The following is a 25,322-nucleotide window of genomic DNA, read 5'->3' on the forward strand; positions in this document are numbered from 1 at the left end:
TGATTAGTTCAGTTAATAGACTTAGTTTGGTGCCTTCTACTTCACAGTAAAGATCCTTACCTGTACAATAGTTTCTATGATATTATTTTCATAGAATATTATGTCGTTCTATAATTATATTGTTATTTTAATGTGAATTAATCCTCTTATAAAGTACTTTGTAAAGAAATGTACTACGCAAATACAGATTATAGTACTACTACTGCTGCTACTACTACTACTAATAATAACTATTATTATAAAATAACAATAATTATTATCTTGTTATTACAATATTCCAAAAAGTTGCAGTAAAAAGTCAGTGATTTACTTTTAAGAGAACAAAGAGAATATTAAATATGAGCAGCGGCTTTAGAAACTCAATTCTAACAACTAGATGCAGGAGTTGATCTTTTGCTGAGGTTGCACAAGAGAAGTGTAGCACCGGCCTTTTCCCTTTGTAATGGATGTGCACCTATAAGCAGAATAGATCAACCTATTATCTACAGGATGGCTGCAGGGAATCCTTCACATGAGCTCACCTCATAGAAAAGTGGTGGACAAATGCAACAAGAAAGAGAGGGAAGGTAGACATCATCCAAGAGGACAACCGTTCTGTTGCTGTCTGATATTTTTCATTCTTGAAAACACGAACCTAATATTTAAAACTGTTCTAAACAGTAGAAATATGAAAGTTGAGTTTCTGAATACAAGTAGCACAAGAAAAATAGATTCAACTAACTTGTGAGGCTTTTAGAACGCACACAATGCTTTCTGGAGAAAGAAAGGCTAAATGTAAACAGAAGCTTTGTTTGTTTAGAAAGAAAAACCCCACAGGGGGAAACCTTGAACTGTCTAAATACTGCAGACAAAGAAACTGGCTGCACAATGTTATGCAAAAAACATTTTTCCATTTTGAATATTACAGCTTTGTGCAATCATTCTTTAACATTGGCCTGTTCGTGTTTAATGATGCATTGTCACTACAAAAAACAAAATACAATTGGATGTAAATTGTCTTAAATTACAAATAAGCAAAGGGCCAAGCAGAAACAAATCTGATCTACTTGATTTCTTCTAAGTCTCCAGACGTTGCCCAACTTAAGAGATGCCACCTTCCCTTTCCCTTTCTTCTGGATTGGAACACCAATCCATGCACGTCTGCAGGAGGGTGAAGCTAGATTTACTGGGGGGGTTGCGAGGAGCTGAACTACCGGGCCAGCGTACCTGCTCCCCTTTCCCGGGCAGCGTCGGACCCTTGATCATGTCTTTGTAGCGAATGCTCAGCTGCTCCTGCTGCTGTGTGCGTCTCTGAACCGGGAGGAGAGAGGCAGGAAGGAGAGAGGGAGACCATGACCCTGGTTCACTCGTACATCTCTCTCTCTTGCTTTGACACAAATACTCAAAACTGCACAGCTACCTTACTGATAAGTTACATACACACTCACACAGACACAAAAAGTGTTTTGCTAACTACGACCTGCACTTCTGGGTTAATCCCATCACATCGGACACTAGAGATCTGCAGTTTCTACCGCACCAGTCAACAAAAACCAGCTGTCCCCTCGCTATGACACACCACAGGGACGTATGGTTAGGATGGTCAGTCTAGCGGTTAGTTTCTAAAGGAGGGGATTCAGGGTCAGGTCAGTGCCACTCTTTACCTTCCTCCACGCTGGAACCGGCGCCAGGCGCACTGGCTCTCTCACAGGGCGTTGGGGTGGGGAAGGGGGCAAAAGGCGGTCCAGATTGGGCAGCGAGTCCCCCTTTGTGGGCCCGGGTAAAGATGGGTGACAGCGAGTGTGGCCAATGAGAGGGCCAGAATAACCATGCAAGGCATCATGGAAACGGTCCATGATGGGAGATGAAGGCGAGGAGAGAGAAAGGGGAAGTAAATCAGCTGCACAATGGTCACAGTGGTCACAATGGTCACAGTGGTCAAAATGGTCACAGTGGTTGGAAAATGAGCGTTCAAAAGCAATAAGGGAAATGACAAAGGGTCATAAGGACATCATGCTGGGAGAAGTTGTGAACCATTTATAAACCGCGCTTAAGAGATATTATGAAAATAAACATCAAGCAACTGCTTCACTATTACATTTTTAAATCCTTTAATCCTTCCGCACAAACCCTCAGATTACTCAATATTCAATTTTGGACTAATATAATCATAGAATCAGGTAATTTCATACGCATCTGGTGGCAAAAGCAATAAACACGAATATTTCGAACATAATCTTATATATTAAAAGAATAACACCAATTTAAAAGCAGGTCTCTTAAGTCATTCAGTAACAAGACGTTCTTTCTCGGACTGGAACTTCTCAGACTCGTCTTTTCTTTCAATCAACAATACAACCTAGTGTTCCGGGGCCCACGTCTCCCTCCCACCGCTCGGTCCCTCCTCGCTGGAGAGAAAGCCAGCGCTTGGCAGAGCCCTCAAAGCCCAGTCAGCACCAGGGAGGCCGCCCACCAGACCTCGGAACAATACCCGGCCTGACCAATATTAGCATTCTGCATCTGAGCTCATTAATGCACGAGGCCTACATCTCATCCCCCCGAGAGACTAGAGGCCCTGTCGCACACAGCGTGGAATCTGCATGACCATCAAAATATCCATTGTGAGGAAAAACAAACCACAATGAGAGAAATTTTCATCTCGACCACATGAACCACGTGATTTCCTCCATACCTGTCGTTTGAGTCCGCTGGAATGGGCCGGGGCGTTCTCCTCGAACTTGGCGAGCAGCTGGGTGGCCATGACCTTGACTTTGTTGCTGTTCCCCACGGCAGCAGATTCCACTTTTCTCTCGCACAGAGCCGGGATGGACGGCCTGTCGTCACGACCGGTCCGGGACAATTCCTCCTGAGGAGAAAAGGGGGGGATAGAGGTTTGTTATTTTCCGCCTGCTGTCGTCAGTCCAGTGGGATTAATTAGTCTGTTCTGGTCGGTTTGATTTCTCAAACTGAGACACGACTCACATCTTCAGACTGACTCGTCTTCCTCCTCTTCCCCAAACCGTCCACGTCCTTCTCTTTCTTGTCCTGTTGATGACCCCATGAGTTATTTTGACTCCAGGCAAAACAGGGAAATAGTGAAGTTACGTTATTTTGAGGTTTTAGGGAAATCGAGAGCAATTTTTCCAGACTCTGACCTTTGGATTTCGTTTCCTGGATATCGCTATGCTCTGACCGAGTTTGCTCAGGAACGAGATGGGAGACTTGGTGCTGGATATCAGTGCTGCCTTCTCCTCAGGGCTCATGTTGTGTTTATCTGAACATAAATCCAGGGGGAAAATTTTAGGTTATAAGCAAGTAAAAATGTTTTTGAATCCTCTCAGGATTCCGTGTAATTATGTTTTCACAGCATCTGTCACAAGACAACACTTCTGTAATTAGAGACACCTCCCAACAAACAGTTCTACTGTATCACCCACTCTCACCTCCGGGTGGCACTGTGTCTCTGAACATCTCATAGAACTGGCTGAGGTACATGACCATGGAGAGCTTGTCTGGCTCCACCACAGAGGACATCTCCTTGCCAGTCATGCAGGGCGAGATGCCAAATTCCTTCTCCGCCACGTCGAAGCCCAACTGGTTGTTCTTCTGCTGGTCTCGCTCGTCCAGCGAGTCAAAGTCACTGAGGGCAGGAGAGGGAGAGAGAAAGAACAAAAGACCATAACAGAATGAGACGGGACATGATAAGAGCGCTAAGTGAAAAGCTAGAGATAAAACACAACTGCTTCATATCCATGATCATAATCTATGTTTGTCTTGCATATGTAAAACAAATATAATATATATAATTCAACAGATTCAGCAAACTTTGCAACATTTTTGTGTACAGTGATTGAGAGGTGGTCATATTTTATCTGATCTTTTATCTTAAGTTACAATAAAAAAAAGTTATACATATTTGGTTGTATTTGTGTGTTCTTTTTATCTATAGTTATTTACAATAAATTCATGGTTAAGCTTTAAGTATCAAGCCTCAATAATATGTATATGTCATAAGGGCTGTATCATCTGCCCCATTAAATCTATATCAGTTGGGCTCTATGTTAGCTATTAGTAGAAATAATGTGACACACTTTGCTTTCAATATCATTCTCCGATGACTCTTAAGTATGTCGCACACAAAGTCTATGAAATACACAACACATATCTATCTTGAAAAAGAGGGAACAAATCTATATTTTCCACAGCTTTCCAAAAGTTGTGGACATAACAGAGAAGCACTTGAGCACAGCAGGCAACTGTACATGTTATGGAAAGCTTTACTGTAAATGTCATTACACCGCAGCTGAAAACACAATAAACATGCCTCATCAATACAGCTGCACATTCAGTCCATTTACAGGCATTAGCACTGGAGCCTCCACTCAGCATCAATCTTGCACACGCATACACGTGAACGCCGTTTTCCCAAGGTACCTCCACCCACCACTAGCCTCCTTCCTTACCCCCCCCTCCCATCATCATCTGGCCAATCAAAAGGAAGCAGAGCACGACTGCTTCAGCGCTTGGTAAAGGTCAGGAAGGACACGGAGACTAATAGCTTGTAATGTTAATCGCAAGGGAAGCAAACTTCATTAGGCAATGTGGATGGAGACTGTGTTTTTGTATGGTGTGCGTGTGTGCATGTGTGTGTGTGTGCGTGTGAGGCAGTTATGACTGGTAGCTGTCACCTCATTTACAGGGATTTATGGTACAGTCCAAACCCAAGGTCCCAACCAGACAATAAACATCATTTGCAACCAACACACTCACATAAACTCAGCAGGCTGCCCGTTCCAGCCACCGCAGCAGCTTTAACCCGTTCACTCTCTTAACCACACTGCGACACACTCTACAGAGTTTGCCTCTAAGTCCACAAATTAACATCTGTAATAACCTGCGTTCCGTGCAGTGTGATCCTGCACGTCTTTCAGATACTCACATGAGATCCGGTCTGTATCGGTGGATGAGGGCACACAGGGCCAGACCGCTCTTCCAGGACATGGTCAGATCTGTGACGTGAACGTTCCTGTAGCCGTCCGTCTGTCTCTGGCACCAGTTGAGCAGTTTACTCGACCGGGCGATGGATTCTGGTATGACAGAGGGAGAGAATTCAATTGTCAGGTTGAACAGAATCTGCATTAAACATGAAAAGATATTCTGTTTCCTGGAAAAGACTACACATCTCTTGCTGGGCAATCTCGTGGCCTTGGTCAGACAAGACTGGGCAGAGGATTATAAAGTGTTGCCATCCATGGACTCATCATCCATATTAGTGCAAGTTTCAACCAGCCAGTGAAGAATTTTTATGAACCGTGACATGTCAAAATAAAATCTGACGTAGAAGAGTGCAAGAGGAATAAAAGGATGCAAATGACAGGTTAGGAGTGGATGCACCTTTCAAAACAGCAGGCACATTAAGTGTTGGCTATAACCAGGGAGATTATCAATGAGTAAATTCATTCACAGGAATGTTAGTTCCATCATTCCAGGATTCACTTCATATCATTCATTTGTGAACACACAGGAGGTGAACTCTAAAAACCAGCGTAGACTGTGAGGAATCCCTGAAAAATCACACCATGCTTGTGGACTTCATGTTACCTGGTAACTGCTTGTCAAGCAGGCAATTTACTAGAGTGAAAAAAGTTCATCGTTACATTTCAGCAGCAACAGTGATTGCAGCAAAATCCTACACTGATCAATAAGCACATGGAGGGACGACTTTAGATAAACTAATGAAATGATAAAGAGATACAAACCATTCCTGGCCAACTTGGGTGTCGACGTGTTGATAACATTCTCTATCTCAATTCGCATTTCCCGCGGCTCCCCGGTATCGAAGAGATTCCGCATCTGCAAACACACGCAAAAAGACCACATGTGTGAAAACCAACACGTGGAGTTTTACAAGAACAAAAACTTGTGTCGCAGAATTGTTCACATTTCTCATTTCGTACAGCAGCGCCATATCCTTGACTTGTAACTGATATTATAAATCCATGTGGTCAATGAAGCAGTAACAGGCCCTGATATTAACATCCATTCTGAGAGATCTGATCACAAGTTGACGTCATTCAGACTGACCTGAGTGTTATCATAGCTCACTTCCCCGCTCTATATGTATATGTCATCAACTGTCATTTGTATTTGTGAAGAGCAAACTGTGTTGTTTTTACGCAGTGTGATTTTATAGTTATGTTGGATGACAATGTTTGTGTGTGTGTGTCGGTCTGTTGGCAGGAGCGAGAGAGAGATAGAGAAAGAGAGCGAGGGGCGTCAGGAGAGGTTGAATGATTAAATTAGTGCAACAATGAAGAAAGATTTAAAAAAATGTAAGAAAAGTATCATTATCATTATCATCATCATCATAGTCAGTGTTTCATTACACCGAGAAGATAACAGTTATGCTTTGCTTCATTGTGAAACTATAGCAGGTCAGAGGACGTCAGCTGAGCAGCTGGTCCTTCGTATGTGGTAACGTGTAACCAGTGAGGCTGGTGATATGGATACTGGTTCATACTCTCACCTGGCTGGGCTTGAGGAAGTTAAGGCAGATGTTGGGGTACCGTGTGGTCGGATCCACACTGTAGTGATTGAAGTTCTTGCTGATGTTTTCTGGAGTGGTCTGGGGCAGGAGACGGTAAATACTCTCCCTATAGGGGACAGAGGAAAACCGGTTTTATGAACTGAAAAACACTTCAGTTCAAGAAATGCTCTGATTATACGTAAACAAATGATCTGAGCGTTGTTATCAGAGAGCACAGAGAGTTACTGCGGGACAGAGGAGTCACATTCCATTCAGTTCTATCGAGAGGCTCTTATCCCATTAGCACTGAGAGAGGTGGGACTGATGCTTCACGTACATGCACATTCCCTAGTAAAACACTTAGAGATAAAAGGGTGTGTTTGAAGAGAGGAAACGTGTTAGTGTATGTGTGTGTGTGTGTGTGTTTGTGCGCAATAACAAAGCCGTGTTTTTGGTGTGTACGCAAACCCTCACCTCTCAGCCAGCACCTCCAGGGGGGTTTTTCCCTGAGCCCAGCTCTTCACCATCCAGCCCGAGTCCATGGCTGCCAGGAAACCTCGAGCAATGCCAGTGCCCATGGGCCAGAAGGGCTGGAGATGACAGCGAACACAACGTTTTATCACCAAATATGGCCACAGGAGAATGAAGGAGATGGAATCACAAAACAGATGCTTGAATATGACACAAGAATCAAACAACTTGACCTTGAGGATTATAAAATAGTCAAAACATGGTCTATGTTGTTTGTCTCACCTCCAACAGGCTGTCTCCCACCAGCGCCACTAGCAGCTCGTGGCCATTGCGCTGGCGCACCATGGCCGCGTTCTCAGAGGCATACATGCAGGTGAAGTCGAACATGGCTACATCCGGCTGGCCGTAGTGGTTGATGGCGAAGTCCAGTGTAGGCAGCTGGTGGTTGGTGGAGAAGTCTGCAGCTTCACGGGCGTAAGACAGCAGCGCTACCTGGTCTACGTTGGCTCTGGACAGCAGCATCTCCGTGTCTGCATAGTCCTACAGGAGAAACGAGACATAGAGAGGAGATTAGAAAAGAGGAAATTGAGATAAGAGATGTGCAGAGAAATCACTCAAAATCAGCAATTCTAGAAATGCCTCCCTCCGCTTATGAAAGAATTGTGTTTGCAGCTGTGTCAGAAAGAAGATGATGAACTGCTGATGGGGGGCAAACTGTTGTTCGCAGACTGACAAAAAACTATCAACGTAAATTTCACTTGACTTATTCCAGTGCAGACTGAAAGACTAACTATAAAAAATTCCGAAACCTATGACTTGGTAAAGTCATCGCAATATTCAAGGACAACACAGGAGAAGTGTGATGTGGCAGGGATTAGTCAGCCTTCGAGGTGCAGATGCTACTATTTCTGTCCTAAATTGTTGTGGCACAAGAGAATCTGTAAAAATAGTGCTGATGCACAAACGTACACAAACCACAAGGAAAGCTGTGGAGGAGAAAATATGTTGTAACTAGAAAAGGACACAGTAGAGCGCATTCCTCCACCAAGGCCCAACAGTCCCCTTGAATCCAATAAAGCTCCAGCAAATGTCACACACTCACAGATATCACTCCCATATACATGCCTGGGTTTATTGTTAAAGATTCAATAAGTTATAATGTTAAAGCTAGTCTGTAGGACTCTGTAGCTTGACTGTGTTCCAAAGAGGCAGAGAAACTGGAATGAACTGCGCTGTTCACATCTCTCTGCCACATGTAGCATCAAATCAGCTCATGCTTTCATTGTGACATGTTTTCATAGAGGGTGGTGAGAGACACATTCTTCAATCTTCAAACTCCCTGGCTGAGGCTGCCAGAGCGGGCCAGGCCAGACCGGGCCAGGCTGGTGGTGCTGGTGGCTGACAGGAAGGGCAGGGCAGTGGAAGATATGAATGGAGGTTGTTTTCGTAGATTTGACTGGACATGTGAGGACCGCTTATGCCAACCTTTTCCCTATCCACTTCCAAGCAGCAGCACTGAGTCATCTTCCCTGCTATAAGAGGATCTGGCTTTGACTTCCTATCGAAGCCCAGTTGCAGTCAATTGTGCCTTTTCATTAACATGCGCCTGCTGCTTTCAAATCCCCTCTGGCTCCGGAGCTCAGCGTACAGCAAAAGCTCATTAATGTCATCAGCTCAACATGAAAACAAACACAGGCGTGCACACACATGCACAGGGACACAAAGATATGTTGAACAAGTGGGTTTATGTAAGACAGACAAACTTAGCTGAAGAGAAGTGACGACTGTGACACAGGTTTACAAAAACGCTTGTTTTACAAACATTAGAGACATGTCTTGCTTTTTCAGATTTACTGTCCTACAGTATGTTATATTGGTAAAAAGGAACTTGACTTCCCCAAAGAAAACATTGCTCCCGTTCTCCTGAAACACCTGAAACTCCTCCTCAGTAACTGCCCGATACTTCTGCATCATTGTGATGCCATTCTAGCTGTTAGCTTAGCACAGCGCCTAACAAAGCCAGCTAAAGCAAAAGTGGAGCCTGACATTTCCTACATTCACCAGAAGTTGTTGAACCCTCGCAACAAAGTGGACCTGCTGGCCAATCAGAGCAGACTGGGTTTTATTGAGAGAGGAGCTGTAACCAAGTGTTTCAGACAGAGGCTGAAAAGAGGAGCTGCAGCAATGGTCAGTGTGATGTGTTTTATAAACCTTAGGGGTTATAAATCTTTTAAAGTAATACCCCAAATTCAAATAATAAACCTGACAATGGGCATAATATGTCTGTGTTGTCTATGATGACAGAAATGCGGTCTTTTCCGTTTCCTGGAATGTGGCCAGGGACAGGACACTATGGGTCTGCTTGTGTTACTAGTGTCTTCCTGGATACTTGGCTTGGTTAGACCATTAACCACACCGCACAAACCCACAAAGACAAACAAAAAGAACAAGATAAAAGAGAGATAGAGTCAGAGTTGTTGATTTTCAGCTTGTACGTGCGTACAGTCTTTACATCTAGAACAGAGACCCCAAATGAGATTCAACAATTGTCTCTCAAACACAAACACACACACACAAAGTTCTGGGCCTTGATCACTCACATGCAGAATGACTCCTTTCTCCAGCAGGCTCTGCTTTTTGGCAGTCATCACAAAGTAGTGCGTGTCATCCTTGTAGTAGACAATGTTTTCCAGGTCAACACCTAAAGAGACCGACAGAGACACGTATTGTTAAATACCAAGAACAATCCTGCTCCTTATTGCCACAGCTGACTGTCATGTCGCATTTGGGGAACCGGAGCGGCAATTACGCGACTCAGAGCACATAACCAAAGCCCCGAGGGACATCGTCATGTCAGCAATAAACCGAACAAGCTTGGCATCCAATATGATGTTGAGCATTTTAATTGGGTGTGCTGACAAATTCAGAACTGTGTTAAAAAAGACAAATCATTTGTCCTAGTTAACTTTTTATTTGGTATTACATCTTAAATCTAGCTTGAGCTCTTAGAATTACTTATATAAACAAATAATCTAACAATTGTTATGTAGGGTTGGATATCTTTTGAATTTGAATGATTCAGATCTTTGGGACCAGCGATCAGAACCAAAATACAATTATTATTTAGCACCTGGTCTTTATAATTCCACTCTAATTAGAAACAGAGTTTTGGTTCCTGACCCTGATCTTCAGGCCTTGTATGAAAAATTCGGAATAAGTAGAAACATGCAGTCCATTAAACAAGGCCGGGGCATGTTGAAGTTGTTGCAGACCTGTTGCTTCTCTGAGGTCTTGAAAGAACTTCTGGTTGAAGATGAAGGCCACGCCGCTGATCTCCTCGACACTCGCCTCAGCCGTTGTGTTCCTGTTGATGAAGTTAGCGGTGATGGCGATTGCAAGCTTGCCCCGGAATTCCTTACGCCGAAACCCTGGGGATTACAAGGAGGAAAGTGAAAGGTCAGGGGTCAGGGTGGAAAGTGATGAAAATGGTCAAATCTAAAATGTGAGAGAAAGAGAGAGTAGATACTATTTGCTTTTACAAGTCAAACAATGCAAATTAATCATAAAGGCAGCCAGATGTTTTAAAGATTTCTGTTTATCAAGCTCTGAGTGTAGTTCATGGTTATTCCCCAGAGGCCGCCTGTTGCTATCCGTCTTTAATACAGCAGTCTCTGTACAGAGAGGGGTCATGGTTCTCCACAGGGATTCCCTCTGTGCCTGTGAAGCGAAGAGCATGAGGCCCAAGCACTCACAGAGGAAACAGACAGCCAATTCAACAAGTCCTATTCTGCTCTGCTGGGAGAGCAAACACAGGCAGACACAAACAAACACACACAGATGTGCTCAAGCACCCATTCATATCTGAGCAGCGAAGTGAGGTCAGGCACCCGACCACAGCTGTACACAAGTGAGATCATAATCATCACAAGTGACTAATGGTGTCGTTTGTGTGTTTTTGGGGCTTTTCTCCCGGCCTGAACATGCAGTCTTGCCTGGTAACGTGTTTCTCCTGCCGTCTGCTCCAATGATGACATCAAACTCCAGCTCGCTGACAGGGTGTGTCTTAGGGTGGACCTCAGCCCTCCAGCCTATCCCTGAAAAAACACAGCGTGTGTAATCAGACAGAAATGCATGAACAGAGCCAGACTTAAAGATTTTGACGGATCATTCTCTCACAAAAACACATGCTCCTTTTCCATTCATGTTTCCCTGGCTGCTCTGGCAGCAGCTTGACTCACTTACTTTCAGTCTCTTGATCTTCAGGGGGTTCAATAAGACCCCTGAACTCTACATTGACATGGATCTCAATGCCTAGCAGAAGAGCCACTTTGAGCAGCATTAGCTGAAGTTGACGAATACCTGTAGAACAAACACGGAGAAAAACAATACACAATTGAGATGAGCGCTACATCACCTGAAAAAACATCTTCCAAAAGCATGCAGAAAACAACAAAAACAACAAGCGGCAAATAAAAGTGTGAAGACTGCAACTTGTACTCACTGATATGATCGATAGCACCAGCACAGAACTTCCCATGGAACTTCTTGGCCCCGAGGCCCCTGAGATCCTGGATGGTGAAGGGCCAGAGGTGCAGCACATTGTTCCTGGAGAAGGCATCTCTCTTCTCCAGCAGCACCACTTTGGCACCCAGGAAAGCCAACTCGATGGCTGTACGGAGGCCACATGGCCCCGCACCAATGATTACACACTGGAGACGCACAGAGAGACACAGATGTTATGATTGAACTTTGTTTTGAGTTTAAAATTAAATATCAGAAACATTTGCCTTTAATTTTCAGCTGTTTTAGGTTTAGGTTTACAAGCTCTCACTCAACCGAAGTTTACAACAAACAAATCATAGCAGTACTGCAGATGCCGGCCTACCTTGGAGTTGGCACAGGCACGACCCTTCTTATACTCCTTTTGGCCGGCCCTCTTGTCTAACTTGACCCAGAGTGCCTTGGCCTTCCAGTAGTTGAGTTTGGACTTGAGCTTGTGATAGAAGATCTTGGAGTCAGTGGGCCTGACCTCCAGGTGCTCACAGAGGTCATGGAAGGCCTTGAGCGTGCCCTTGAACGTGCTCCCCTGGGTGAACTTGTCGAACAGGACATGGGAGGGGTTCACCCCATCTCCTCCTGTCGCACCGGTGCCTCCATCCCCCATGGTCCAGGCTTACACTGCAGGGCTGTGAGGGCCCTTCAGCCCTGAGGCGGGGGTCTCTGGGTCCAGCCCCAGCCCTGGAACACACACTCTCTGGTGGAGGGCTTTTACTCAGGCCTCTGGCATCTTCATTCTGTTAGCAAGATGGAGAAAGAGAAAACTGAGTGAATCATAGAAGATAATTCAACATTTATCCACTAAACTACTGCATATTACCACAGTTTTCTATGCTTGAATTATGCCCAATCCATCCCAATGAGCTTTAATTAAAGACTAAACGAACTTCAGCACAGATATAAGGATCCGATTGCCTCATTTTGCCTCTTTTGGCACCATCCTTAAGAGACCATATGCACAATGGCTGGTCAGACATGCAATCAAAGCAGCAATTGAGGATAATGACCAGGTCATTTAAGGTCTGGCTGTAATTTTTCAGCAGTGACATGACCTCTAACAACCTCGTTCTGCCAGTAATGAGGCTGCTGGACACAGGGAAGGCACTGAATCCTCGCAAAGCCAAACAGGAAACACAAGTCTCCAGTGTGCACATATACCTGCGTGGCACAGAATCACTCCAGACACTGCAAAATTGCGAAAAACACTGTTTCTCAACTGTAAATGGCCGATTGTTTGTTCGAGCTTCCTGTGGGAGTAGCTGACTTTAGCTGCTTTACCTGCTCTGAGGTGCAGTTTTTTGTGTTCTGTTTTTTTTTTCAGACCCCAGGGGAACAAGATCATTCTTGTTATTTGGCATCTGCAGCTCAGCCGTCATGACTGGAATGTCGTGATGAGCTCTGACTGTATTTAGAAGCACAGAGACACGCTTTAAAAGATTAACCCTATACAACATTGGTGCAGGTATAAAGGAGAGGATGACGAGAAATGTGTCAAAGCGCAAAATGTGTGTGATCGGGTCTGTTTCGCGAATACTTTCAGCCAAGCTCTGGCTCTGTTTCACATTTTCCCCAGGGGCAACTATGCAGAAACTCGCCTTCTTTGTTCCAAATTCACAGCAGCTCAGCAAATATTAACTCTCTACCAGTCAACGTGTAGAAAGAGAAGACAAACCATAAGCAGAAGTACAAAACCACACTTATTTCCAACTCTCCATTTTCATTCTGAGACTCTGCTGTAGCACTAACTTTCATGTTTCACAGAATAACTTTTACTCATACTGCCTATGATGCAGCCCTTCAGTCGAGCCTCTGACTGAAACAGGGAACATTAGCTCAAACTGTGTAAAAATACAGTATACAACTGGAAACTACAACTTACTAAAACTTAACTAAAACAGGGGAAATTGAGTGGAAACTTGTGCCTGGGACACAATACAAATCAATTACTTGTAAAACAATGTATTCTGCTGTCTCGAAACAACTAAACTTGCACTGTCAGAACTTTAAACACATTTAGGTCGAGTTGGTTTTGGAGATGATGAACCAGAGGAGTGTGACATCTGAGCTTTAGTGTCACAGGGATTACCATTAATGAATCATTAGAAACTTTCCCCAACATTGAAAATGAGAAATATGTCAGACACTTGGAAAAAGCATAATAGCTCCCATGCATATTAATAGTTAATCATAAGATATCAGATTTATATTATTGATTAAAAATAAATCTTTAATACTAAACGGGCTACAGATGTTTGGGACTTTTTTGTAAGACAATGATTCACCACTTAACACTGTCGGCCCTTCTTCTCTCATGTAAAAACCTTGAGCTTTGTCCTGTAGTCTCCAGGAAGCTGCAGTGTTAGTTGATGGAAACCAATGTAGTCCCCGTCCCAGTGGCAACACATCATGAAAGAGAGGCAGGTACAGAGGTCAGCCGGCCTCCTTTTCACACCCTGCCAACTGCTCACTGCAGTGAAAACAGCAGGCCCTGGGTTTGGCTCGGCCTCAGTCAGTCTGAGGGCTGCAGTGCCAGCACAGACGGAAAGAGCCCGGCTCCAACACAAGCATTTAGATAACCGGCTACTTCATTTCCACTGTGAACGTACACGGGTTAGAGTGCAACCTCGAAAACCTAAACGCACAAGCTGTGAGGGTCATCTGCACCTGCGGCACTTCTGTAAAGACTGTGGTTGTGAATGAGTGCCAACGATGCTCAATAAATAATTTGTGGTTGTATTGTTGTCGTAGCATATATGCAAAGACGGTACACACTGCCAAACATCATCATTGACAAACAAATAAGGGATGATCTCATCGATTGAGTGTCAGGAAGAATCAGGCAGTATTCATCGCAAATGACTCAATTGATCCTTCTTAACTCAGCTGTCAATAATAACGGCAAAGTGATCAGGTTTAAGACTGACAAATAATTGATGTCTGTCATATAGATTCTAAGCAGCCAAAGCCTGTTCATCTCCACAAGCACTGGAGAGGCTGGGCTCGATTGCTGTGCAGTCACGTTTGTCTGCAGTTACACTTTCCACATGGCTAGTCAAGCTATTGTGTTTACTAAGCTAGGCGAAGAAACATGTGGGTGATAAAGCATGAAGCAGGAACTAGAGAATATTTGGCATTTCTGTGCAATCGGGAACCACTCAGCATCAGTTGATAAAAAGCCAAGGGCATCTTCAAACAACACAAGGCCAAACATCCTCGACCTGAATTCCTTCATTGGACTCTGTGACCTCGCTCTGCAAGTCAGTGACAGAAGATAAAGTGACGAGATCAGAGTTCGTCTGCATTTAGAAAAAAAAAATTGAGGCGGAGAAAAAAAAAGAGGAGGTCATCGCAAAACCTTGTCATCCTGATTTAACTAGAACACACAAGTTGTTCTAGCAAGGACCAAGTCCTAATCCACAGCAGAATCTGAAGTCATTAAGATTTGAAAGACATGCAGGTTATGGGGACACATCAAGGACCAAGCAAACAAGGAGACACTAACCACCTTCATGAAACACTCCTGAGAAAGTTAGGAGGAAACATCTGAACCTTTGAACCTCTGATCTTTGGAAGGAAATAGGGGCTGAAACTGCTGACGGACATGCTGTGTCACAGTATGGGAGAGTATGCATTTGTGTGAGCTGTCAAAGGATGGCTCAGCTCATGCAGGCTGCTGGGACACACTACCCCCCCCCCCCCCACCCTGCTTAATGACAACAATAAACTCGGCCTATAATTTGAATAATAGTCGCCTCCTGCAGAGACCCATATGCTCGCTCCACGGGAGAGGCTGCAGCATGTGTTTCTGTGAGGGCCGAGGGTGGCGACGAGGAAACACAAAAGACGGGAGTGACTGTGATGAAATCGCCCAACGGAATCCTGTTTTGTTCCACAACACTAAAATCCCAACCACACTGTATTAAGTGGATAATGAAAAGAAGAAAAAAAAAATCACAGCAGCTTTGGCTTAGGCAGGCGCACAAAATCTCCTGACATCTGGATAAACAGCAGGATCTCACACATTCACAGAATACACACACGAATTACACACGTGCATGCAAGCCTTAACGCATGCAGCCTCCCCCCAGTATGCGCACCCACACACACACACACAGACACGCACGCACGCGGCATGCCTTTGCTTTTCGCTGGTTGTATTACATCATACTCTAATCTAAAAATAGAGCCAGGGATTAGGCCACTAGGCTACACATGTGACAGCACTCCTTTGACATTGTAAACACTGGAACTGCCAACGGCAAAAAAAAAATTTGGACTATAAATAAGAACTGATTACAAAGCTTTAAGGCGGGATAAATAAATATACTGTAGTTTTATATTAATCAGGACTTGTAGTGATGTTTTGTATATTTTGCTCTGTTGTTTTTTTTCATTGTTTTGGTCACAGTGGAGAAACAATCTTGGATGGAACGTTATTACTTTTGTTTGTTGCCTGCGTCTGATTCAATTTGCATTGTTGCCGTACAGTAACTGAATAGAGCTCAACCAAAATCCAAATAATCAGGATTCACACAAAAATGTTCTCCCAAAATAAAACCTAATATTCAGAGCAGTAATTGAGGCTTGATATTTTACAGTTAAACCAATATTATTAATTACTATAAATGAAACGCAAATATATGTAATAAATATGTCTAAAATACAGTTGGGCTTGAACATATATAATGTAAGGTATCATAAATGTCTAAATCCTTTCATCGTGTCTTTCAATATAACAGAAGAGAATACCAAGACAAATCAGAAGAGTCTGGCGCCCAAATGCAGACGAGCAGAAGCTACGAGGTGAACGGCAACAAATGGAATAACTGGGATTGCTGAGTTGTAGCCAGCAATGTGTGTCTGGGAGGGTCGGTATGTGTGTGTGTGTAGGTGTGTCAGTATCTCTTTAAATAGCATTTTCTCCTCTGTGGATGTCTAGCTCAGGCATGACCGATGCTCAGAAGACGGTGCCTGGAGATGAAAGTAATATCCCGACTCGTCTCCTCCTCTCATCCATCAGCGAACATGGCAGACAGGTGGAGGGAGCACAGGATGCAATGTGATCTCTCTCCCTGAGCGGTGGACATCTTCAAAATAATAGATGTGCAAACAGAACATTTCAGTCAATCAGACTTGTAGCTCAGCAGAACCAATATACCAGTTCTGCTCCTCTATGTTTACTTTGAGATGACTTGATGGTTTAGGATCAACTCCGCAGCCTACGTGTAACTATGATCATCACCACAGTAATTGCAGCTGTAAAACAGTGTGACTTTATTGCTAACTATGGAGCAACACAGCAGCAGACGAGGTCTATTCCTGGGCTGCCTGTAGGCTCTAGTTAACTCTGACTGCTCCATTGTTTCTTGGTCTTTATGACAACATTAAGCTTCCAATAAAGAAAAAACATCTCCACCACCATCAATATCATCATTTAAATGAAAACACAGGACAATTCTAGATTAATCTATAAAGGAACAGCTCCACCGTGGAGGTTGTTTTCACCTGGTTCTGCTTTTCAACAAGATACACAAGTCCAAAGCTGATATGCATCAAAGTAAGTGGAGGGTGGAACTTATTTAATTTAAATATTTCATAGACTATCTGTGAATATGCAGCCCTAAAGTTTGATGATGTGACACAGAGCAATCCCATTTAAGAAAGGACAGAACCTTTGACCAACACATCCTGTCACACTCACCACATGGAAGTGTGTAAGTACAGCAGCCGTATGACGATTATCAGGGGTGTGGTGTTATGATTCTACAGAATACAGTCTATAAACACCAGCGCACAGAGAAGGTTTGTCTTAACATGGAACTATAATAACAGCAGGATCGTCACTCCAAACCCTATCACAGAGAGTCAGAATTAAGATAACACACGTGAAGCTAAAGTCAACAGACTCTCAGTTATCGTGAAGATATCCTCATGATGATGCGAGCCCAGACAAACTCCCTTCTTGAGCTGCGTTCCTGTGCACCGGAGTGGAGACACTTGTGTGTCTATTCACATCAGCTGAAAAAAGCCTTACAGCTCACTGAGTACACCGACATCTATTGACTGAAAGTCAACGTGCTCCTGGCAGAGGCCGTCTCCGAACCATCTGGCATTTGAATTACTACTGCTCCTGACAGTCGGTCTCAGTCGGGCTGCGTCGTGCGGCTGAGCACTTCATCTCAGCTCCCATGCACGACTGATACAGATTTCCACCGACTCCAGCTGCAGATCAGCCTCGAAGCCAATAAACATTGAAATTCCATGTTGTCCTTTCCTAAACACTAAACAGACTGACACATGAATAGTCGGCACACTGGGAAAACATCATGCTCTTAAGTCAAAGTCAAATCCATCACTTCTGTGGTCGCCTATGATAAACAGCAGGAATGGGTCAGGATCTTTCAAATGAACTGAATTTATTTCAATCAAATCATTTATGCAACAGTCGCCTTGCTTTGTTTTTACCGGCATCTAATAGTAAGTCCACATTATATTGGCTTTATTACCACAGGATCGATGCACTTAAAAATCTGTCATCAAAATCTGTCAGCCACCATTAAACAACAAAAGAAGAACAATGCGTTACCAAATCACACTGTAAAAAATTGTGTGGAACTAGCTGATTGGAAGCATGTAAATGTTTTAGTCATCTCTCTGACTTAAATTTATGAACCTGCACAGGAGCATAATAAGTCTCCTTTTATATCTCAACCAACGATTGACCTTTTCAAATTAGATTATTTAAAAGGCTAAAGTTATTGAAGATCAGAGGTCTGACTTCCTGTCGGCTCAGCTGTGCTTCCAAGAAAACCTGCAATTCTGCCCCCCCCCCCTCGAAAGAAGACACTAATTGAATCAGAGCCCCGTTAAATTTCTAAATCTCCTGGTCATAGACTCATTCTTACCATGACAAGGGAATTTGAATAAATTGATTTCAAAGTGCAAAGCCAATGAACAATTAACTCCCAATCTCTCTCTGAGGTGGCTCAGGGGAATGTTTGCTGATGACAAAAGGTCGTTTTTATGAGATGAATGTTAGTAACGGCTCCGGGGGAGTGGGAGCTCATGCCCAGACTGCCTGTTTGTGGGCGCCAAAACACGTTGGATCAAAGCTGCCTGCCAGCACTCCATGCAAATATTTGATTTAGGAAACCTCTGAAATCCTAACTTGAATGCTACTTCTCCCACCTTCATGCCTTTCATAACCAGAGGAGAGCAGACACCGCAGCTATGCAGCCATAAACACAGGGAACCACAAGAGCAGGAAAATTACACAAAGCGCAGCTATTCGCTCATTTATGCCACAATTAGCCCTGCTCATAAAAATCTTCCTGGGTTTGCACATTTGTTTATCTGTCTCGGGTCATTTGCATATTTCACACCAGAGTGTGCAGCGAGATGGAGGCTTGTATTTGGTTACTCATATACTCAGATCCATCCTTCCCAGGGAACTAGGAAGTGTAATCTGAGACCAGCAGGCAAACACAGTCAACACAGACAAGTCTCCAAGGCTTAGTCATGACCGGTGTGGAATGGAGGCATGCGGGAGGGAAGGAGAGAATGCCCAAGAACGGGTGCACGACCCGTTCAACTTAAATTTCCATCCGACAGAGGAGAAATCAAAAGAGAACAGATATATAAATAATCAAATCAAAAAAGTTATTGGGCCTAAAGTGCGTATGAAAACAACTAACATGCCAATCACAAGCTTGCGCACTTTCCTGACAAAGCAAACATCTATAATTGTTTCCTTTGTTTCTCCGTGTGTTCAGACACGAGGGATGATGGACAGGAACATAAACCGCAGGGCCAGGACACGAACAAGCTAACCTATGAAGCCCCCACGCACTTTAAAGAGCTAACACCAGCTTATATGTTTCCTGTTCTCGCAGACCATGGGAAACTGCAGCGTTACGCAGTTCACTCACCGCTTCAGCTCGGCTCTCTCCCCCGTATTGATTACAAAGCTAACGTTTAAATGTCAAAGAGGCTCAGAGAAAACAGCCAGAATTCCAAAGTGAGAGTAACTGCCAGGAGAGCTGGACCTTGTCAAGAACAAGAAATAAACTGATATTCCCACAACAGACACAGTGGGAATTTATTGCCAAGGTTTACTGAACTGAGAGGATGGAGCTGTGGTCATGACATTCTGAACAATTGTGTTAAAAGTAGAGAATTATCCTCCCAATATTCAATTTTGACAAATTTGGTATGATAAGACAGTATCAACATTAAAAGCTGCCATGTTCTGATTCTTGATGTTTATTCAAACAACCGATGTAAAGAAAAGTAAAGAAAAATCTATGTTTCACGGAGTTCAATGCACTAGAAACAAGGGTGGGGGTGTTTGAAGAGCACATACCTCCTGCAATCCTACAACGTGTCCTATCCATGTTAAAGAAAGTGGAAAGATGTACCTGGATCCACTACAAAATGATATGTGTTCTTCGTTGAGTCCTGCTCCAGCTCCCCACAAAATTGAATGGAAAATCAATTTAATAATTTTAGAGTAATCTGGCTGACAGTAAGACAAACAAACAAACAAACAACAACAAACACTAACTCTGCCCCAGGCGTAGAGCCACCCAGTGGTCATGGACCTACATTGTTCAACATTTTTCAGATTCATTCCTTCCACATTTTCTGACATAAGTGCCTCATTTGAAATAACTGCATGATCAGTATCATCTGACAGCACCATGGAATCCAGAGGCTGCTCTTCAAAGCCTCGATGGGACACGTAGCCAGCACAGGGCATAATCCACATCCACGCTTGTTTCCTCTAATCTCCATGCGTGGGCGCAGCAGTTCAGATGATAAACAAGTTACGGGTTGCTTGGGGATATTGAGGTTAGGGGGAAATCAGCAGAATGAACTCCCAGTAGTTTGTTCTCTTTGACCTCTGTTGAGACCTGCGAATGCTTTGACCTTTCTCCAGGGCTCAAACATCCTCAAATTGGGATTTATGACAGTCGGTCAGATCGCAGTGAAGCAGCTGCAGCACACTCACAACCCCGGAGGATCCAGACGAACTAGAGAAGTAGCTTATATTTACACTGAGCACACTACCAGCGTGAAGTCCAGGATACCTAATAGGCTGACTGTAAACTGAGGCCTGAGGAGAGCAGGTATACAAATATCAGCTGGGCCGAGACCTACCCTCCTTGGTATGAGGCTTGGCCGGTCAGTGCATACTACCGAAGCTCATTATCCAGTGTTGGCTTTCACTCAGTCAGAAACAAAATCTCCTGTTTGCACTGTTGTGTTACTGCTTCATTTGACAGACTCTTCAATTCACTTTTCAAGGTCACATTTCTGTTAGATGTCAAACCTCTTTTTTTCATTTGCGATAAAATTAGAAAAATGCCAAGAACCTTTCTTTCCCCCTCATCGATTCAAACCCCTTCAGAAGGCAAATATGCAAATCAAGCAGACATTGACTCGCACATGCAAGAGAGGAATTCTTCCCAGCCTGAGATTGCTAAATCATTTCATCCCCTCTGCACCATTCCACGAACAGTCCACCAAGGACCAGAGGAAGGTCGGCTTTCCTGCTTCAACTGTGCAGAGCTGCAGGCTCATCAAGTGTGAAAGTAACCGAACACCCAGTCTGAGCCATGAGTCCTACCAAATTACACTTTAATCCCAGTCACATATTACAAGGCGCAGGCTGTAGTCAGATTGAGTGTTTGGGGGTTGCTGTGCAGATTATTATTAACACTAGATGAAAAGTTGAAGTTTTTGGCTGCAAGTCATGTTTCAGTAAATACCTAGAAATGGAGGTTGGTGCTTGGATTAACTAGAAAGGACTGGAGAGTAAATAGACCATAGAGGAGTTTCAGTTAAATCCAGTGTGAGAAGTAACAAATCTTCACTCGATAATTGACTGAAAGAAATTTTGGGGGCCCAAACACAAGCCCTTCAATTAACCTCCATACTTACATCAGTGACATGGCCTAGTGCCGGCGACTCGCATCTCCAGCCATGCCCTGATGGGGAAGAAGAAGTCCAGGAGAGACAAGGCCATTGAAGAATTGTTTGCTTTCTTCTGGGAAAGAACATTTGCTGTGCTTGTTTGTCCATAAGGCCTCCCAGACACAAACCTGTCTCTTGTCCAGATAGGCAGATAACAAGGCCCCGGGCTCGTCCACACACCACCAGAGAGTGAATGTGAAATATGATGTGGTCTCAAGAGGGATGAACGGTTTACCGGACTGAAAGGGGCTGGCGTGGAGGCAATGTGAGCAGCTATAGGCTGAGCAGCTGTTAGATGCTGAATAGGACAAGCTGTTATGTACGTTTCAGAATATAAAGCGGTGTCAGAATCCGGCCTGAGTGTTTACAGAACGGCTATCGGGCTACATCCGCCTGGTGCTTGTTGACACCCATGGCTGCTACTTTACTCTCTTGTGTATGAAAGTACAAATACATGTTTTCATAGTTATAACGAATATAAGTTATAATGCAGAGAACAGCAAAAAAACAGTCTACACAAAGAATAGCTGACAAATACAAGCTATGTGACCAAAGGTTATATTTTAATGGTATTTGACAGAGGTCCATGGTTTTGCAAAAACTAAAAGGTAATGAAAAAAAAATTTTGTACTTACATAACAAAAGTTATATGTGGGTTGAATTAGACCACTTTTCCATTTACTTACATGGTAAAGTGGTCTCAGACACTTTAAGACTTGAAATGATAACAACTTTTTATAAGGACATAACAAACATAGTGTGTCTTGGTAGCTTATTGACTAGCACGCCTCTCATGTAGCTGCAACACCTCCAGTATATATTTGTTTTCACTTGTTATACGACTCTTTCTCTTCTGTGTCTTTTCTCTGCAACTTTTACGTGCCAAATTATCTCCCCCTTTGTCCAAATCAGCAACCAACTTTAATGGGTTCCCTCTTGGCCCATGTCTCATCCTTCCATCAAGTTAGAAGTGGTAGCTGCTGCAGACCAACAAGCCAACCAACCAACAAACAAACAAACCAACAAGCGAACAGGGTTGAAATACTAACCTCCTTGGTGGAGATAATTATAAACATTATCCACAGATTGGGGGTCACAGTCTGACATGAGCGACTGATAACAGCACAGCTCCAGTTAGCAGGAACATTATCCTCTAATAATCTAGATAAATATAAAACATGACAGATATGGAATACAGGATTAAGTTAATGAGTCACCTTGCACTGCAGCCTATCGACTGACTTTTCCATCAACACTGTTGTAAAACTTAAACTAAAGAAAAACCTCCTCCCCAGTCTTCTGTCTGGAATCAGTGTCGTTCATCTTATGCAAAGCAGTAAGTCAGATTGTGCAGCTCGGCTAAAGTATCAAGGGGAAGCAGACTGGTAAAATGTAAACAGTCTGAGGAATGCACTCGTCATACTGACCTACTTCTGACCTCCAAGGTAGAAGAAACAGCCAAGAAGTAAGTCCTTAATCCGGAGCTGTGAGAAATCACCGAAGCACATGGAGTCTGGAGACATACACCAATCTGATCAGTGTGCTTCTAAGTCACACACAACTTCCACCAGTTGCTGAGAGTCCCACAAATCTGATCTATATTATCATTACGTAATTGGAAGTCAGGAAGGAGAAGAGAAGTGTACATTCCTGGGACCTTAAAACCTTAGGAAAAGGGAGGGCCCTCATATCCTCACAGGGGTCTTGAGTTAACATGTCAGAGGTTTTAGATAACCCTAATGATATCTTAATGGCTTCTACCAGGCAGTATGCTTTAACAAGGTCGGTCTGACTCAGCAGCACTCAGGGATACATTAATCATCATGACCGCATTCAGAAAAGGACATTGTTGAGAGGGAAACATGGAAATACACTGAATTCCTGACAGTGGCTACAAAACATAACCGCCCCACAGTTAACAACATGCCCTTTGCAATCTGTTACAAGCATTTCTCCTTCTAGGGACCCACTCCAGACTAGTCCCAATATGCCTTGGCCCCCAGCGGTGTCCCACAAGAGTTCTGATGACTCGACATCAGAACTCTTGTGGAAGGAAGCTGCCTTTAGAGGGCTTCCTTCCTTCTTTCCTCCTTCCTTCTCTCCTAGCCAGCTTTCCAAATCCATGGTCCTTAGCAGGATCATGGGGGTTCAGAGCCGGGCAGGAACCCGCTCTGTCCCGCTGAGCGACAGTCTGCGAGAGGTCACTGTGACTCAGCCTCGCCCTATCCTCGTGCACATCCACACTACCTTCCATGGAACTGCGACTGTATTTTGATGAAATGTGCCGAGCCTCGGCTCTGCCTCATGCTGACGCTGACTCATCACGCAGGGCAGTTTCAGGGCATTTATGGCCGAGCGTGAGCTTTCATTGCCTCTGTAACCTCATCTCCAAAGGACTTGACTCTTCAATATACTGCAGATAAATTGAAGCATTTATGTTTGCTTTAGCAGAAAATACTCTATACTACTGTTTACTGCAGTAGTTTACGGTATACTTTTTAAATTAGGACTGTACATGATTTACCAATGCGATAAATCTGTCCTTTTCTGATTTACAACATACCCCAACTAATCTCTAGACACATTTCTGCCGACTAAAGGTATATTTTGGCCATATCGCCAAACCCTGTAGAGCTGAATACTAGAAAGTCTTGCCTTTTTTATTTATGCCATTAATACTGAGGGACATCCAGAGCAATAGTATTCTTGAATAGAGATTTCGTAAGTATATTAAGTTGACGAAATGGATTTAAGGCAGTTTGGCTAACCTTCAGAAAACTGCTAACCATAAACCAGACACAACACCTATGTAGAAATTATGCTGAGGAGGCTTCAGACTACAGGTGGAGCCAGCTCCTCTGCAGAAAGGCCGACTGCAGCCTCCTTCAGTCGTTCACCGTGCTGAGTCAGCCGCCGAGCAAACATCCTCCTCCTCCTTCTCCGCTCCACATCCTGATCTCTTGAAGAAAACCCTGAGTTATGATAACACAAGCGGCTCGACGGAGGCGCTACATCCCAATTAACGTCTGCCTGCCCAGCGACGCCCAGTGACCTCAGACGTCCAAAGTCAAGCATGGCATTCAGTTGCTACAGTGTAAAAAAAAAAGGGAGGTGGATGAAATGCAGATAAGAGTCAGAGTGACACTGATCAATACAACCACTGCTCCATCACTCAACTGGGACAAGATAAAAGTCTTTGTCCAAGGGAGACGCCTGTCAGGTCAGGACCTCACGGCTCCTTTTAGCCACAGACTGTCTGTCGTTGCTGTGAGTTGATGTATGGCCGAAAGTGGGACAGCCGCACAGGGTATTATGGTATTGGTATTATTGTTGAGGTCAATGTGCAGGCGGTCAAAACACCAGCGCAGACCCTCAGACTCTTCAAGCAGGAACAAACATCATGGCAGACTGCTTACTTCCTTGCCTTTTGCCTCCAGGCTTTTATTCAGCTGAGACTTCTAGCCAAGATAAAAACCTTATCTCTCTACCAAAGACTTTGGGAGAGCTATTCAATCTCTTTTAACCTCTCAGTTAGATTATTGTAATTCCATGTATGAGGGTTCAGATCAGGCGTCTCCTCCTCGTCTTCAGTTTGTACAAAAAGCAGCAGCTTGCTTTCTAACTGGAAAACAAAGGCGTGATCACATTACAACAGTACTGGCCTCCTGTCGAATACAGAATTGATTTTTGGATTTCAAATGGGTTTCAAACTCTTGCACCTTCATAATCCCTAACACGACCAAATTGATGCTTCTGGATTTCCCAAGAAGACCCTAATCTCTGCAACTATTTAACTATTCAAATCTGAAACGCT

The 25,322-nt window shown here is 43.8% G+C and overlaps 1 protein-coding gene across 6 annotated transcripts in view; it reads right to left on the reverse strand.

Moving 5' to 3' along the window:
* mical3a (microtubule associated monooxygenase, calponin and LIM domain containing 3a) overlaps positions 1-25,322 on the reverse strand; it is a 56,066-nt gene that overhangs the window by 29,254 nt on the left and 1,490 nt on the right. For 3 of the 6 annotated variants that reach the window (XM_062389387.1, XM_062389386.1, XM_062389385.1), the window contains exons 2-18: positions 11,862-12,270; positions 11,478-11,685; positions 11,219-11,335; positions 10,969-11,070; positions 10,249-10,404; positions 9,577-9,677; positions 7,259-7,516; positions 6,980-7,095; positions 6,506-6,632; positions 5,739-5,832; positions 5,581-5,610; positions 4,919-5,066; positions 3,423-3,619; positions 3,135-3,253; positions 2,962-3,024; positions 2,672-2,845; positions 1,644-1,745 (exon numbers count right to left, since the gene is read on the reverse strand). In XM_062389387.1, the coding sequence (XP_062245371.1) occupies positions 1,644-1,745; positions 2,672-2,845; positions 2,962-3,024; positions 3,135-3,253; positions 3,423-3,619; positions 4,919-5,066; positions 5,581-5,610; positions 5,739-5,832; positions 6,506-6,632; positions 6,980-7,095; positions 7,259-7,516; positions 9,577-9,677; positions 10,249-10,404; positions 10,969-11,070; positions 11,219-11,335; positions 11,478-11,685; positions 11,862-12,140 (2,391 nt within the window). In that variant the 5' untranslated portion in view covers positions 12,141-12,270. Of the gene's footprint in view, positions 1-1,206; positions 1,291-1,643; positions 1,746-2,671; positions 2,846-2,961; positions 3,025-3,134; positions 3,254-3,422; positions 3,620-4,918; positions 5,067-5,580; positions 5,611-5,738; positions 5,833-6,505; positions 6,633-6,979; positions 7,096-7,258; positions 7,517-9,576; positions 9,678-10,248; positions 10,405-10,968; positions 11,071-11,218; positions 11,336-11,477; positions 11,686-11,861; positions 12,271-25,322 lie in introns of all 6 variants that reach the window. The other 3 variants (XM_062389390.1, XM_062389389.1, XM_062389388.1) reach the window with 2 other exon arrangements.

Source organism: Platichthys flesus, chromosome 6, assembly GCF_949316205.1.
Source record: "Platichthys flesus chromosome 6, fPlaFle2.1, whole genome shotgun sequence".
In the NCBI taxonomy this organism is placed as follows: Eukaryota; Metazoa; Chordata; class Actinopteri; order Pleuronectiformes; family Pleuronectidae; genus Platichthys; species Platichthys flesus.